This window comes from Phacochoerus africanus, chromosome 8 (assembly GCF_016906955.1).
Source record: "Phacochoerus africanus isolate WHEZ1 chromosome 8, ROS_Pafr_v1, whole genome shotgun sequence".
NCBI lineage: Eukaryota > Metazoa > Chordata > Mammalia > Artiodactyla > Suidae > Phacochoerus > Phacochoerus africanus.
In genome coordinates, this window is record NC_062551.1 from 74847004 (window position 1) to 74862784 (window position 15781).

The 15781-nt window shown below is 55.9% G+C and overlaps 2 protein-coding genes across 2 annotated transcripts; one reads left to right on the plus strand and one right to left on the minus strand.

The window, feature by feature from the left end:
* Positions 1 to 205: 205 nt before the first annotated feature.
* SRARP (steroid receptor associated and regulated protein) lies at positions 206 to 2654 on the plus strand. Its single transcript, XM_047791780.1, has 2 exons — positions 206 to 367; positions 1905 to 2654. The coding sequence occupies exons 1-2, from the start codon at positions 274 to 276 to the stop codon at positions 2321 to 2323; spliced, it is 513 nt and encodes a 170-aa protein (XP_047647736.1). The 5' UTR covers positions 206 to 273; the 3' UTR covers positions 2324 to 2654.
* An 8788-nt stretch (positions 2655 to 11442) lies between these two features.
* Positions 11443 to 14998, minus strand: HSPB7 (heat shock protein family B (small) member 7). The gene is made up of 3 exons (XM_047792037.1): positions 14704 to 14998; positions 14047 to 14180; positions 11443 to 12288 (listed from the first exon to the last, which is right to left on the minus strand). The coding sequence occupies exons 1-3, from the start codon at positions 14897 to 14899 to the stop codon at positions 12109 to 12111; spliced, it is 510 nt and encodes a 169-aa protein (XP_047647993.1). The 5' UTR covers positions 14900 to 14998; the 3' UTR covers positions 11443 to 12108.
* Positions 14999 to 15781: the final 783 nt, after the last annotated feature.

A 15781-nucleotide genomic window follows, 5' to 3' on the forward strand; every position in this document is an offset into this window, starting at 1 on the left:
CCCTCCTAAGCGAGGAAGCAGCTGGAGTTGGAAGAAACAGTGTCTAGTAGAGAGCCTGCTGCCCAGCGACCGGACAGCAACCCTGTTGACATAACCTCATGGATCAAAGCAATCCCCCAACTGCTCCAGGCGAGTTCCTGTGGCTCCTGGTGGAATTCACTCAGCAGATCCGGATCTGGTAAATATAAAAGGTCTGGTCCTTGGGTGGAGGTTGCCGCATCCTGAAAGAGGCCGCTACAAACTGCTCCTTCTGTCAGTGCTTAGCCAGGCGCTATGGCCGCAGCAACAGCCCCTTCAAAAGACCCCAGAGACCCCAGAGCCAGCCCCAAAGTCAGGGGCCTTAAGACAGACCTGAAGACTCGCTCAGGTAAGAGGTGACTGAGGGCGCCTCAGCCCTGCAGCTGAATGGGGGCTGGGGAGGCCATGGGAGGTGGCGGCAGAGGGCAGATATACCCTGCCTTGGGGGAAGCCAGGATTCTCAAGCCATGGGTGGGCTTCATTCACAGTTGACCCTCCTTGCCGTGGAAAATCCCCCTTTACCCCTGCGCCTCTGAGGTTCCACCTTTACAGATTCCACCTATTCTGGATTGTGTCGTGATCCAGATTTATTGGAAAAAATCCGTGTATAAATGGATCCGAAATTCAAACCCATGTTGTTCAAGGGTCAGCTGTATTTCCTGTGTTAGCCAACCTTCCTGAACAGAAGCTTCCTTCTGAACCTGTTGTGGTGACGAGCACGTTCTTAAGAGAGTGGGCTTGTATATTATTTGGGTAACTTGAAAACTTACCTTTCAAAGAGCACAGGCTTTGGATTCAAAGAGACCTGCTCTGCTACTTGCTTCATTGATAAACCTCTTGACTGCTTCGTGGCTTCTCCCCGTTTGGTGGGGAAGATGGAGCTGGGATCCCCAGGGCAGAGGAGACCACTAGACACGATTATGTGGGGATGGGGAGAGTGACATTTGCACAAGCTGAGCCCCACACTCTTCACCTATAAAAAGGGGATTTGCTCTTATGACTCACTCACCGTGTGGTCTCTGGACCAGCAGCACCAGCATTACCTGGGAGCCTGTTAGAAATGTAATCCCCGGAGCTCTGATTGTGGTTCAGTGGGTTAAGAACCCAACTAGTATCCATGAGGATGTAGGTTCAATCCCTGGCCTCACTTAGTTGGTTAAGGATCCGGCAAGGCCACAAGCTGCGATGTAAGATGTGGCTCAGATCTGGTGTTGCTGTGCCTGGTGTAGGCCAGCTGCGGCAGCTCCAATTCGACCCCTCATCCTGAAACTACCATGTGCCAAGGATGCAGCCCTAAAAAGAAAAAAAAAAAGAAATGCAGTTCCTCAGGCCCCATCCCAGACCCTCTGTCCAGAATCTGCATGTTAACAAGACGCTCGAACCGTCTGCGTACATAGCAGACTTGAGAGTCTCTGATGCAGTGGGTTCTGCGCTCCTGAAAGGCAGATGGCTCACACGGGGGAAACCACATGGAAACTCGGGTCTCTCCGATGCTGAAATTCATGCTCTTAGGCATCTGTCTTCCCATCTTCCTTCCTTCCTTCTCTTTTTAGGGCCGCACCTGTGACATATTTCCATATAGCCAGAGTTCCCAGGCTAAGGGTTGAATCCGAGCTGCAGCTGCTGGCCTACACCATGGCCACAGCAACACAGGATCCAAGCCATGTGTGTGACCTATACTGGAGTTCTCGGCAATGCTAGATCCTTAACCCACCGAGCAAGGCCAGGGGTCGAACTCGCATCCTCATGGATACTAGTCGGGTTCATTACCGCTGAGCCGAAGTAGGAACTTCTCCCTTCCATGTTTGTGCCCCAACCAATATGCAGTAACAGAACCACATCCTTCGCCGGGCTACCCAAACCTTTGGTCTTGACCTTCCTTCTAGGTGGAAAGCCCGCAGGCCACCAGAAGGCCATTCCCAAAGCTCACCTAACTTTTGTCATCGACTGTGCTCACGGGAAACGGATCTCCTTGACAGCACCCCCAGTGCCGCCCCGAGCCCCTAGTCCCAACCCAGGACCTGTCATCCCTCCAATGAAGACCTACATCTTGTTCTGTGGGGAAAGCCGGCCCCCCCATCAGACTCCAGAGGCCCCTCTGGATGAGGGAGGCCTTGCCTGGGCCAGGGGCCCCCTGCCACCCTGCACAGGGAGTGCAGCCCCAGCTTCCTCCCCTGCCAGCCCACTCTGCCTCCAGGAGGCTCCTGAAGTCAAGGGGAGCCCTGCCAAGAGGTCTTCAGCTTGGGGAACGGTCTTGGGCTCCCTCAAAGCCCTCTCCTCCTGCGTCTGTGCGCAGGCTGATTAACCGGAAGAACCTGGCCGAGGGAGGAAGGGGGTGACACCCAGGAGCCCGTCCCTCCTCCCCAGCCAAGCGGAAATCTCTTGTGGCTGGGCCAAGGAAGAAGCCTAAGATCATTAAAGGACATCTGAAACAGCCACGCGTGCCCTCCCTTTCAGCAGCAGGAGGATAAGCACCGCCACGTGGAAAGAGACTAATTCACTCACACGGCAAATTCTAACCAGAGCACCATCCACATGCCAGGCCCTGCAAAGCCTAGAGAAGATGCCACAGCTTTCTTAGAGCTTGTATTCTTTGGGATGGGGGAGAATGCTTAAACAACTGAATAAAGATGATTTTGGACCGTGTAACGAGCAGTGCGGAGGAACTCAAACAGGGCGCCGGGATGGAAAATGATTTGAGCAAAGAGTTATTCTGACCCAGTGGTTGGGAAAGGCCTCTCTGAGTGGGTAACAAAGTGTGATCTAAAAGGTGAGAATGGGAGTTCCTGTTGTGGCTCAGGGGTTTAAGAACCCAACATAGTGTCTGTGAGGACGCACGTTCGATCCCTGGCCTCACTCAGTGGGTTAAGGATCTGGCTTTTCCACAAGCCGCAGTGCAGTTCACAGATGCAGTTTGGACCCGGTACTGCCATGTCTGTGGCATAGGCCTGCAGCTCTGATTTGATCCCTAGCCCGGGAACCTCCATTTGCTGCAGATGCGGCTGTAAAAAGAAAAAAAGGGTGAGAAGGAGGACTTCTCTGCTGGCCCCGTGGTTAAGGATCTGGTGTTGTCACTGCTGTGGCTCTAGCTGCTGCTGTGATACGGATCTGATCTCTGGCCTGGGAACTTCCACAGCTGCAGGCCTGGCCAAAGGAAAAAGAGAAGGAGCCAGCACTGCACACTACCCTCCTGGTCCCCTGCTTGGCATCTCATCCCAGAACAGACCAGAGCAAAAGGCAGGTCACCCCCAGCACAGTGGGCAGGGGCAATACTTTGGCTGCTATCATCCTGACTCACGTGCAAGTGTGTAGGTGACCAGGGACCACCAGGAGAACTTGGGACTCTGAACAGGAGATTCAAAGTGAAGGACAGGAAAGTTCCTGATGTGGCTCAATGGAAATGAGCCTAACTAGGATCCATGAGGATGCTGGTTCGATCCCTGGCCTTGCTCAGTGCGTTAAGCCTCTGGCATTGCTGTGGCTGTGGTGAAGGCCGGAAGCAGCAGCTCTCATTCTACGCTTAGCCTGGGAACCTCCTTATGCCACAGGCAAGGCCCTGAAAAGAAAAAAACAAAACAAAACAAAAAGTGAAGGGGAAATAAGGAGAACTCAGAGTTCCTGCTGTGGCTCAGTGGGTTAAGAACCCGACTAGTATCCATGAGGATGCAGGTTCAATCCCTGGTCTTGCTCAGTGGGTTAAAGATCTAGTGTTGCTGTGGCTGTGGCGTAGGCTGGAAGCTGCAGCTCCAGTTTGACCCCTAGTCTGGGAACTTCCATATGCCCTGTGTACAGCCCTAAAAAGACCAAAAAAGAAAAAAAAAAAAAGTCCTCTTATAGGAATTCTCATGGTGCAGCGGGTTAAGAATCCAGGGTGTTGTCACTCCAGTGGCTTGGGTTGCTGCTGTGGCACAGTTTCGATCCCTGGCCCAGGAACTTCCACCTGCTGCAAGTGCCCCGCCCCCAAACAAAAATTCCTCTTAGCTCTTACACTGGGATAGGAAGGCAGGGGAGGAAGCTGAGGAGGCTGCACCTTAATTCAGGCAAAGGAGGTGAGAATTTTGACTAGAGAGGTGATGAGAGGATATCTGGGTCACATATACCTCCTTGTCTCTCCTCATCCTCCTGAGAATCACTGGACAAGAAGAGCCCAAGGACATAGCTGCAACCGGAGTTTGAGACTCACAAAAGTTGGGGCTGCAGCTCTAGTTTTTCACCAGCAGGTGTCGCCCTATCATCGGACTGGTGGGCACCGCCTCCTGGTGTGGGTGGGGAGGATGGGAACTTGCGGAGGGAGGGCCGGGTGTCACCAGGCTAGCCACCCAGTGGGGGTCAAGTTAGAGAAGCCAGACTTTCACTCTAACCAACATCCCTTTCATCCAGAATAATGATTATTGATTTTTTTTTTCCCTCACCCACAGCATGTGTAAGTTCCCAGGCCAGAGATCGAACCGGAGCCCCAGCAGTAACAATACCAGATCCTCCACCCTGCTGAGCAATTAGGGAACTCCTATCGAGATTTTTTTTTTTTTTTTTTGGTCTTTTTAGGGCTGCACCTGCAGCATATGAAGTTTCCCAGGCTAGGGGTCGAATTGGAGCTGTAGCTGCTGCCCTACATTACAGCCACAACAACACTAGATCCTGGCCACATCTTCAACCTACACCACAGCTCATGCAACTCGCAGGACCCTTAACCCACTGAGTGAGAACAGAGATCAAACCTGCTTCCTCGGAGTTCCCGTCGTGGCGCAGTGGTTAACGAATCCGACTAGGAACCATGAGGTTGCGGGTTCAATCCCTGGCCTTGCTCAGTGGGTTAAGGATCTGGCGTTGCTGTGAGCTGTGGTGTAGGTCTAAGATGCGGCTTGGATCCCGCGTTGCTGTGGCTCTGGCGTAGGCCAGAGGCCACAGCTCCAATTCGACCCCTAGCCTGGGAACCTCCATATGCCGCGGGCGCGGCCCTAGAAATGGCAAAAAGACAAAAAACAAAAAACAAACAAAAAAAAACTGCTTCCTCATGGATGCTAGTCAGACTCATTTCCACTGAGCCATGATGGTTTTTTGCTCTTTTTAAGGCCGCACTTGCGGCTCATTGAAGCTATTGGGCTAGGGGTCCAATCGGAGCTGCAGCTGCCAGCCTACACCACAGCGACAGCAACACCAGATCCGGGTTGTGTCTGCGCCCTACACCACAGCTCACGGCAATGCTGGGTCCTTGACCCACTGAACAGAGCCAGGGATTGAACCCAAATCCTCATGGATACTAATCGGATTCATTATCACTGAGCCACAAAGGGAACTCCCCCTACTGAGATTTTTATAGGCACCACATGCCACTTCAGTTCTTCACATGAGATGGGTCTATTTTTTGTTGCCATTTTACAGATGAAGAAACTGAGGCATAGAGAATGAAATGATTTGCCCAAGGTCACCAACTAGGAAAAGGCCGAGCCCAAATCCAAACCACAGGCGGTGTGACTATGTCATCAGAGCATCTTCACCCTGTACTAAGCTGTAGGTGCTCTGTTCATGAAGGAAGGGATGGGCATTCTCCAAGGAACTCGCCCAGGGCCTGGCAGTGTGGAGGGACCATCTGAGGGTCCAACAAGTGATGAGGCCCTCACTGAGACGGGACACACAGGTGGAAGAGAACTGCTTACTTAGTCTCTCTGCCTCAGTCCTCTGAGGTGCTGCCCCATTTCATAGATAAGGAAACTGAGGCTCAGGTAGGTTGTGACTGGCCCAAGGCCACACAGCTGGTAAGTGGCAGAGCTAGGGTTGAAATGGAGGCAGGTTGCCCTCAGAGCTTTACTTACGTCCCATATTGTAGGGAGTTCCTGAAAAATCTGTTGAGAGAATGAATCAATAAAGAAGTGAAAGACTTGGCGTTCCTGTCATGGCTCAGTGGTTAATAAACCTGACTAGTATCCATGAGGACGCAGGTTCGATCCCTGGCCTTGCTCAGTGGGTTAAGGATCTGGCGTTGCCGTGAGCTCGGGTGTAGGTCGCAGACGTGGCTTGGCTCTGGAGTTGCTGTGGCTGTGGTGTAGGCCAGCAGCTTTGGCTCTGATTCGACCCCTAGCCTGGGAACCTCAATATGCCACGGGCGCGGCCCTCAAAATGCAAAGAAGGAAAAAAAAAAAAAGAAATGAAAGACTTTACCAAACCATTGAGTGAAAGTGTGAAAAAGTGAATGTGTTCCCAAGCTGGCAGCTATGCCCAATCAGGCCTGGGTCTCTGGTGCCTTAAAGTGTCTGGTACATAATTAGTGGTCACGAATTGTGTGGGGGAGTTCCTGTTGTGGTGCAGCAGAAACAAATCCGACTAGTATCCATGAGGATGCAGGTTCGATCCCAGCCCTCGCTCAGTGGGTTAAGGATCCATGTTGCCATGAACAGTGGTGTAGGTTGAAGACGAGGCTCGAATCCAGTGTTGCTGTGGCTGTGAGGGAGGAAGGGAAGGAGGGAGGGACAGAGGGGCAAGTTAGCTGTCCTGTTCTCTCTTCTCTGGCTCCCTGGGGCCAGCAGCCTTGCTTTGTGCCCTTCAGGGAGGCGCTCCAGAGGGCCCCCACCCAGTCTAGTAGGCCCCAGATGCCCATGGACGGTTCCCCTGGGCCCAGGTCCTGCAAGGCCTCAGAGCTCAGGGCTGGCCTGGCTGGCTGCTCCAGGTGAGCCCTAGGCCAGCTGTGCTGACTGTAAACAGCAGACCCTTCCCTGCCCAGGGGCTCGTGCATACACCTCAGGACACTCTCTTGTGTGAGGGCAGAGCCAGGGGTGGAAGCTTGCCTTTCCTTGTTCAGAAAAGCAGCACAGGGATTTTAACAGGAGCTTAGCATTTATTGAGTTTATGCTAAAACACTGTCTCTCTCTGGCTCCTCATAGCAGTACCTGATCTTTGTTTATACAAGAGGAAACTAAGCCTTCAAGGTGCTTCTCCCCCTACCTCCACCCCCAGGGCCCAGACAGGTGTTCCCAGAGGGCCCAGGAACCTACATTTTAGCTCTGCCTCACCTGGTTTTCTGGACAGAAGATTCCAGGTACAGGGCAGTTCTTCTGCCCTTCCAGCCCAAGTCTTGTGGGTGGGCTGGGGCTGGTGGGCACCAAATGTACATGAAATAACAGAGTTCTAAACGAGCCCTTCTGGGTGTCTCCAATGCATGGCATGTGTGAGCAACAGTCAACAACTGTGTGCCCTTTAAGTGAATTTTAAAACAACCCCAGCAGGTAGATCTTCTGGCCCCATTTTACAGATGGTGCAACTGAGGCACAGAGAGGTTAAATTACTGCTCAAGATATCACACAGCTCAGAAGCAGCAGAGCCAAGATTTGAACCCAAGTGGTGTGGCTCCAGCGTCCGCAACTGACACTCCACTCTTTACTAAGGCTTGTTAGCTTTTCAAAACAATTCTGCAGGAGTTCTCTTACGGTGCAGCCAGTTAAGGATCAGGTGTTGTCATTGTAGCGACTCAGGTTGCCGCGGTAGCACGGGTTCTATCCTTGGCTCGGCAACTTTCACATGCCATGTGCACAGCCAAAAAAAATTAAAATTAAAATTAAAAAATAAAGGAGTTCCCGCTGTGGTGCAGTGGGTTAAGAACCTGACTGCAGCAGCTTGGGTCACTGTAGGGGTACAGGTTTGATCCCCAGGCTGATGCAGTGAGTTAAAGGAACCAGTGTTGCCGCAGCTCTGGCACAGGTTGCAGCCATGGCTTGGATTCAGTCCCTGGCCTGGGAACTTCCACATGCCGCAGGTATGGCCATAAAGCAAAATAATTAAATTTTAAAAATAAAAAAATAAGATAAATATATAAATAAAAAATACTACAACCATTGACTGAGCTCCTTTCCTGTGCCAGGCTTGGGAACAAGAGGGCAGAATAAGGCATCTTCTGCCATTGCAGAACTGGGATACACGGCGGCCTGGGAAGTGAGTTGATGGGGGCAGGGGGAGATGAGGGGCTACAATGTGGGAAGTGAGTCAGGAAACGGAGGTCATGCAGATGGGGGGGTGTTGCTTTGGTAGAGCACCTCTGGCCTGAAGTTCTGGAGGCCTGAGTCTTCATCTCATCTCTGCCACTGACTTGCTGTGTGACCCTGGGCAAGGCTCTCCCCCTCCTTGGGCCTACATCTCTCCATCAAACCCTGAGGATTTTGGAGTGACTCCCAAAGGACACAGGGCTGGCCGATCAAGCCTCAGGGTCTGCCCTTACCTCCAGGCATGTGTTCCGTTCATCTGAGTTTGAGTTTCTTTTGAAGACATGTTTTAGGCCTATGGTTTCTCCGGGCTCTGCCAGTGCCTCTGAGCTTGTAGCTCTGGAAGGCTTTTTGGAGGAGGAGGCTTTTGACCTGGACTGGGCCTTGAAAAGCAATGGAACTGGGAGTTCCTGTTGTGGCTCAGAGGGTTAAGAACCTGACTAGTATCCATGAGGATGTGGGTTCTATCCCTGGCCCCACTCAGTGGGTTAAGGATCCAGCGCTGTCATGAGCTGGGTGTAGGTCCCAGGTGTGGCTTGGATCCTGTCCGGAGTGGCTGCGGCTGTGGCGGAGGCCAGCAGCAGCAGCTCTGATTCGATGGAACTTCCTGGATGCCCCACATGCCTCTGGCACCACGTGACCTGGACCTTGTCACAGGTCTTTAGCCCCAGAGGGCTCCATCTTTTCAACCTCCCCTGCCCCCTACCCATGTCTGCTCCTAAAGCTGTAAGATGGAGTTTCCCTGTACAGAATGGAGGCAGGAGAGCAGCCTCGCCCTTTGGTGGTGGTGGGACTGATCTGGGCTGACCCAGCAGAGGTCTTTCTAGAGCCAGAGACGATGATTCAAATTCTAGCCATGCCACTTCCAAGCTGGGTGACCTTGGACCAGCTGCTTGACCTCTCTGGACCGCCTCTCCTCTTTGGTACCCACCTTGCGGGATTGTTGTGGGGATGAGCAGGTGTTTGGCACACAGGAGGCGCTCAATGAATGGGGCTGCTATAATTAATCTTCCTGGGGTGGGGGCGGGGCTCAGCGCTCGCAGCCAGACCTATACTTAGCCTGGAAAGGTGGGGGCGGCGGAAGACAAAGCGCGGCGACCCGCCCAGGAGCCAGAGGGCGGGGCCAACGAGAAGCCAGCCGGCCGTCGCCACCTCCCCTCCCTCCTCTTCCGCAGGGTCACCTTGGCAGGAGGGCGCCTTCCGTCTAGACCGCCCCGTGTCCCCGGCGGCGGCTCTGTGCACTGCGCAGCCCTTATCCACTAAAACCACCATCTGGGGAGGGGGTTGTTGGGGCCTGGCGCCCCATTGGCCACCCGGGGAGCTGACCCCTTTCCCAGCCCAGCTTCCCGCCAGCCCGGCCCAGGGAGGGACGCTGCTGGGGTCGGGATGCCAAGCTGAGCCTGACCCCAAGTGGGGGTCGAGGGAGGGGGAAAACTGGTCTGGCTCCTCCCCCCAGCTCCTCGCCGCCGATGAGTGTTGGGGCTGCAAATAGCCCGGTGGAATCAGTGAGTCACAGAGGCTGGAAATACCGTGCCCCCTCCACTCCCCTCCTGTCTGCAGACGAGCTGCGCTGGGGAGCGCCTGGCACTCCGATTTCAGGAGGGCCTGGTGGTGCGTGGGTGTGTGTGTGTCCCTCATAGGGCACTCAGACTCCCTGACCAGTCGGGTTCCAACCTGGCTCAGCCTTTCCAGCTGTGTGACCTTAGGCCAGTCACTCAGGCTCTCTGGTCCTCAGAACCCATCTGGTACAGATAGGCTTTAGGAGGGCAGGCAGCCCAGTGCGACTGCCCCCCTTCGGTGTCACAGTGCCTGGCAGGGAGTAGCAGGGGCTGACAGTTGGAAGAGAAGGCGATGTGAGGTTTTTCATGGAAATAATTCCCAGATTACACTCCACGTGGGCCTGAGAGCCCAGGGAGGAGGCCAAAACACACCCACATTTCTGTGAGACTTTTTTTGTTTTTGTGGGGGGTTTGGGGTTTTTGTTTGTTTGTTTGTTTGTTTTGGCCATATGGCATATGGAAGTTTTTGGGCCAGGGATCGAACCCATGCCACAGCATGTGACAATGCTAGATCCTTACTGCTAGGCCACCGGGAAACTCCTTCTGTGAGGACTTGAGCTTTACTTGAACAACTGCCCCCACCTCCAAATCATTTTTTTTTTTTTTTTAAATTTAAGGTTGCAGGTGCAGCATATGAAAGTCCCCAGGCTTGGGGTTGATTTGGAGCTACAGCTGCCGATCTACACCACAGCCACAGCAACACAGGATCCTTAACCCACTGAGCGGAGCCAGGGATCGAACCTGCATCCTCAAGGAAACTGGTTGGGTTCGTTTCCACGGAGTCACAACAGGACCTCCCCTCACCCCCAAATCTTAAGAAAGGTGTGTCTGTCCTGGGGCTCTGTACCCCTGCTGTCTCTAGCCTCACCCCAAGTTTGAGAACTTCAGGCAGGTGATCTCCCAAAGTCCAAGTTCTGTTGTCTATTATATTTCGTGTGCAGGGTACAATCCCAGGACCCTCCCCTGCCCCTTCTCCACCCACCCCTTTTCGTGTGCAGGGTACAGTCCCAGGACCCTCCCCTGCCCCTTCTCCACCCACCCGCCACTTGTCCCCTAAGGGTCCCAAAATGGCAGGGGTGAGAGGCCACCTTACAGAACAATGACCCAAGAGGAGTGGAGGGCTGAGGCTGGCCTTGCCACTTTGTTCCGGGGCCCCTGACTGACTGTCAATCATCCCTTCCTCCTCACCTCTTCTTCTGTCTGTGGCTGAGCCAGGGTCCCTGGAGGCAGCCAGGCTGCCCAGAATGAAGGCTGACTGGAGGTCCTTACCCTGGACTGGGGCCTAGGAGGGAGCTGGGCTGGGGACTCTACGGCAATCTGTGCATTGTTGAGCGGGAAGGGGTGGGGGCAGAGTGCACAGGCCAAAAGAGGCAGAATGAGGGGAACTACTCCTCACTGCACAGAGGGGGCAGGGGTGGTTTGAGAGCAGCTTCTAACATCGTGGGTTCAAATCCAGCCATCAGCTGGGCACTCAGCTTCTCGGAGACTCAGTGTTAAAAATCGAGAGGGTAAATCTGATTTTAGAATGATCCAAATTGGGCTTCAACCACTGGTAATACTTAGTATTTGAAGAACAAGGTTAAGTGTGTGTGTGTGTGTGTGTGTGTGTGTGTGTGTTTGCGCGTGTGCGCGCGCAGGCGCGTGTCTATAGATTCACAGATTAAAGATAGAAAAGGATGGGAGAGGCAAATGGCCTCAAGGGAAGGTTGGCAAGAAGCTGGGGTCCCACCTTGAGGACCCAAAGACCTATCCAGGCTCCCTCTGCTGGGTGACCTGTCTGCAGTGGAGGCAGCCTGGGGAGCCCAGGTCCCCTGGGTGGGAGGGAGAAGGCCCAGCCCCACCCCCTCAGCCCAGCCTCCCTGGGGGCATGAGCAGGTAACAGACGGTTCACACAGTTTATCACGAACCAGCTGTATTGGAAAAACCCCATCTATACACAGACACAACGTGGCCCTGCCCTGGCACAGCCGGCTGGAGGGGGCACCTTGTGGGCAGGCAGCCTGGCAGCTGGGTCGGGGCTGGTAGAGCGGCTGAGGAGAGCTGACCATCCTGCTGTCTCCTGGTGTCTCCATGGCAGTTCAGTTTAGAAAGAAAACTGAATCTGCCTCTCCTGATCCCCTTGACCAAGGAGGGGGTCCCAGGCCCCATCATCTCCCCGCCCCTGCCCTGCAGAGATTCCACAGATCAAAGACTCTGTCTGTCCTGCAGATTAAATGCCCAGAGAGCCTGCCTATCCCAAGCCCCCGTCCCCAAAGTGGCTTTTTTGGCATCTCCCATTCTCCATCCCAATTCCTTTATTCTGGATTAAGTGAAAGAGGCCACATCTGGAATCCAGAGGCCACAGGTGAGGCAAGAGGGTCCCTGGCCTGCCCCGGGTGGAGCAGAGGGCTTCATGTGGGGGGAATGACCCACCTGGGGTCTGCGGGGGTGGGGGTGTCAGGGCCTGGAACCCAGGCTGAGATGTCCCGGAAGCTGTCACAAGGAGGGCAGGAAAGCCTCTCCAGCAGACCTGTGGGGGAGAGGAGAGGGCGGTGGGGGCAGGGCCGGGGAGGGGAGGGCCCTCAGATTTTGATCTCCGTCCGGAAGGTCTGCTGGACGTGCTCCGTGTGTGGTTGGCGCCGGGCCCGGATGGTGAGGCTGCCGTCCTCCCGCAGGGCCGAGGTCACTGATGTGGGGTCCACATCCTCTGGCAATTGGCACTTGTGAGCAAAGGTGTTCATGACGGTGCCGTCAGCTGCCAGCTGGGGAAGGGGTGATGGGTCAGGGCAGGCTGGCCCCCACCCTTGTCCTACTCATGACAGGCCGCAGCCCTGGCTGCCCCGTCTAACCCCAGCTGGGCTCCCATGTGCTGAGAGGTTCTGCTCTTAGGTGCAGAGGCCCTGCCTAGGGGCTGGCCAGGGTGGGATGGGCGCAGAGATGCTCAGAGGCGCTCCAGTGGTCCCAGGGGAAAGGCAAGGGGTTGGTGGGGGAGCTCCAAAGGAGAGGAGGCTTGGTGGCAGAATCTGGGGCTCCCGTGTGACAGGAGAATGCACAGAGCAGAGCTGAGCCCTCCTGGATACCCAGACACATTGGTGTCCACCTCCGGGGCTGGGCCGGCAACCCCTCCCCCACGACCCAGCCAGCACATGGTGTCCAGAAGAGCCTGGGGCGGCTGAGTCACTGGTGGGGGTGGCAGGGCTGCCACATGCTGCCCACTGGTCCTGGTGCCCATAGTCCCTGGCTTCCCCGATGGAGGTGCAGGGCATCCTCCCATGCTGGAGGAAGAAGCTGGGCTGTCCGGTGGGGTAGCTTTGGGCCGACCCTCTTCTCTAAGGAGCAGCTGTGGCTCTGACCCGCTGGGGGCAGCCCCCCTCTTCAGCGAGGGCCACACCCTCCTCGAGGGTGCAAGTCTCCTGGGAGCTGGGACGCAGAGGCCCTAGTGACACAGTGACCCTGAGATCCATGGGCGGAAGGATTGTGGGATTTGGAGTGTGTGTGACCTTGAACTGCAGGGCTGCTGCCTAGCCTTGGGCTCCATTCTGGGGTCCAAGAGGGAAGAGGGCTTGAGGGCTTTCCCGTGGGGGAGCTCCTTCCCCCTAGCCGCCCATGTGAGCCCCCCACCTGACCACACACCTGAGGGAAGAACTCTCCTCTCACCCCCCCTTCTCACCTCTCACCTCCTCTTACGTCCCCCTCTCTCTCTCTTTTTTTTTTTTTTGTCTTTTTGCCATTTCTTGGGCTGCTCCCGCAGCATATGGAGGTTCCCAGGCTAGGGGTCGAATCAGAGCTGTAGCCACTGGCCTAGGCCAGAGCCACAGCAACGTGGGATCTGAGCTGCATCTTAGACCTACACCACAGCTCAGGGCAACGCCGGATCGTTAACCCACTGAGCAAGGGCAGGGATCGAACCCGCAACCTCATGGTTCCTAGTTGGACTCGTTAACCACTGCGCCACAACAGGAACTCCACCTCCCCTTCTCATCTTTCACTGCCCCTTCTCATCTCTCCTGCCTCTTCTCACCTCTCACCTCCTCATCTCTCACCTCCCTTTCTCACCTCCTCTCACCTCCCCTTCTTACCTCTCACCTCCCCTTCTTACCTCTCACCTCCTCTCACCTCCCCTTCTCTCTCACCTCCCCTTCTCACCTCTCACCTCCTCTCACCTCCCCTCACCTCCCAGCCTCAGGTGCCCCACCCTCTGCCTCCTCCCCCCACCCCCCATCCCCTGTGGCTTCTTCTGCTGCCCTGGGCTCCTGAAGAAAGGATCTGGGAATGCAGCAGTGTAAATCAACTATACTTCAAAAATAAAATAAAATTTAAAGGAGGATCTGGGAGCCTCCAGGCAGAGAGCGGCAGTAAAGGGGGCCCCGTGGCTACAGGAGCAAGGCCCCCAGTTTGTCCTGAAGTTTTAGGGGGCACTGGTTAGGGTGCAAGGTCCCAAGATGGGACATGAGAGTGGGGATGCTGGACAGAAGGTACCTGTGCGGAGCCCCCAGTCTTAGGGGAGGGGGCAGGCTCACCTTCTCAGCTCGCACCTCAATGTGGTTGTTGGAGGTGGTGACAATGATGTCTTCAGGTGAGAAGTCACTCACGTCCACTGCAAACTCGTAGGCATCGCCCAGGGTCTTGATGTTGCCAGGCCCCCCGGTGCGGGCTGTGGGGAGGGCTGCTGTGAGCTGAGCACAGGGCAGGCTGGCACCCAGGAGGAAGGTTTCTGGTTCCTTCTCCTTGGGGAAGGGGTGGCCCCCCAGGCCTGACCTCCCTCTCAACTGTGGCTCCTCAGCTGCCCTTGCCGTCCCCTCTCATTTCTCGAAAGCCACCTCTCCCAAGGTGGGGAAGAGCCTTACTCGGCACTGGTATATGACACTGTCCATAGCCACTCGTCCCAGGCCTGGACTGGGGATGCACCTTGCCCGCCCCCCCAACACGTGCAGCTCTCCGGGGCTCTAGAGAGGGCCTGGCCACAGGGCCTTTGGCCCTTGGCACCTTAGCTGACCCCCAGGCCAGAGCGCTTCCTGGGAGGCCTGCTTGGGGCCACATCTGTCCTGGTGGCCCTGCAGCTGTGCAGCACCTGTTCCTAGCAGCTCAGCAGCCGCAGCTGCATGGGGTGGTGGCCTGGAGCAGGTGTCCCCTCCCCTGTGTGTCTCCCCTCCCCCACAGCGCCCCCAAGCACTTGCCTGGAAAGGCCAGGGGCTCTGAGTGGGGCCGCATGAAGCTGCCAAAATCCTCGGAAAACATGCTCAAGGCCTTCTCCATGGGTGGGTCCTGGGCCGGGAGGGTGTGGGAGGCCGAGGAGGACGAGGAGGACGAGGAAGAAGAGGAGGAATGGAAGCTTCTCTCCGCTCTGAAGGTGGAGGAAGTCCTGTGGCTCATCCACGGGCAGGCGGCCGGGCCCGGGCTGGGCACAGGGGCGGACAGGAGAGGGTGCGGACAGCCAGCTCTGGGGGAGCATGCGGGGCCCCGGCCGGCGGTGCTTTATAAGGCCCGACCGTCCCTGGGCGCAGGGCCAGCCCCTTGTCTACCAGCTAAATTTAGTCCTCTCCATGGCCCAGAGGGGCTGGAAATCTTCTCCAGTGAGACGGCCCTGCTGACAGTTCGGCCCAGGCTGCCTGTGAGGCTGAGCTCACAGCCCAGCATTCCAGGCTGATAACTCCGCGTGGGGGGCCTCCCAGGGCAACGAGGTGGGGGCCCATGCTGTTCCCTTGCCGCTCAGGCCCCTGCCCCCCTGCCCCGGGACCTTGTGTGTGCAGTCTTGCCGTCTCCCCCAGCAGACGGCAAGCTCCTTGAGGACACGGTTTTCTCTCTTTCCTGTCCTGTCTCCCCCAGAGTTCTAGCCCTTGGTGAGAGGGATCTGGGTGGCAGGTGATCAGGACAGAGGGGCCCAAGCTTCTGACTCTGGGGAGGACAGGAAATGCAAGTCAAGAGGTCAGAGGGGCTAGAGGACCCCTACCTGCTGGACCCCTGTGGGAGGTGAGGGGTTCATCCTGCAGGACAGGCGATGTTCACAGCCATCTCTTAGGAAGGACGGAGACAGCCCTGAGTTGGGGGAGGGGGTGGAGAAGGTGCCACTGTTGCCCTGGCAGCTCTTCTGGGGACCCAGATTTCATAATTGTCCCCCCCTCCTCCTCCCCCCGACTCTGGAAACATTAACGGACCCAAGACGAGAAAGCTCAGGCAGGGCTGGGGGTTGGGCTGGACCCAGAGGAGGAGAGCAGAGAGTTCTGTAAAGGTTGGTAGCAACCTAAAAACTTACAT

Coding starts and splice junctions, on each gene's coding strand:
- SRARP (XM_047791780.1), top strand. CDS start 274: ATGGCCGCAGCAACAGCCCCTTCAAAAGACCCCAGAGACCCCAGAGCC. Junction 368..1,904: donor AGACCTGAAGACTCGCTCAG/GTAAGAGGTGAC, acceptor CCTTCCTTCTAG/GTGGAAAGCCCGCAGGCCAC.
- HSPB7 (XM_047792037.1), bottom strand. CDS start 14,899: ATGAGCCACAGGACTTCCTCCACCTTCAGAGCGGAGAGAAGCTTCCAT. Junction 14,181..14,703: donor AGAGCCCCTGGCCTTTCCAG/GCAAGTGCTTGG, acceptor CCCTCCCCACAG/CCCGCACCGGGGGGCCTGGC. Junction 12,289..14,046: donor TTGAGGTGCGAGCTGAGAAG/GTGAGCCTGCCC, acceptor CCCCTTCCCCAG/CTGGCAGCTGACGGCACCGT.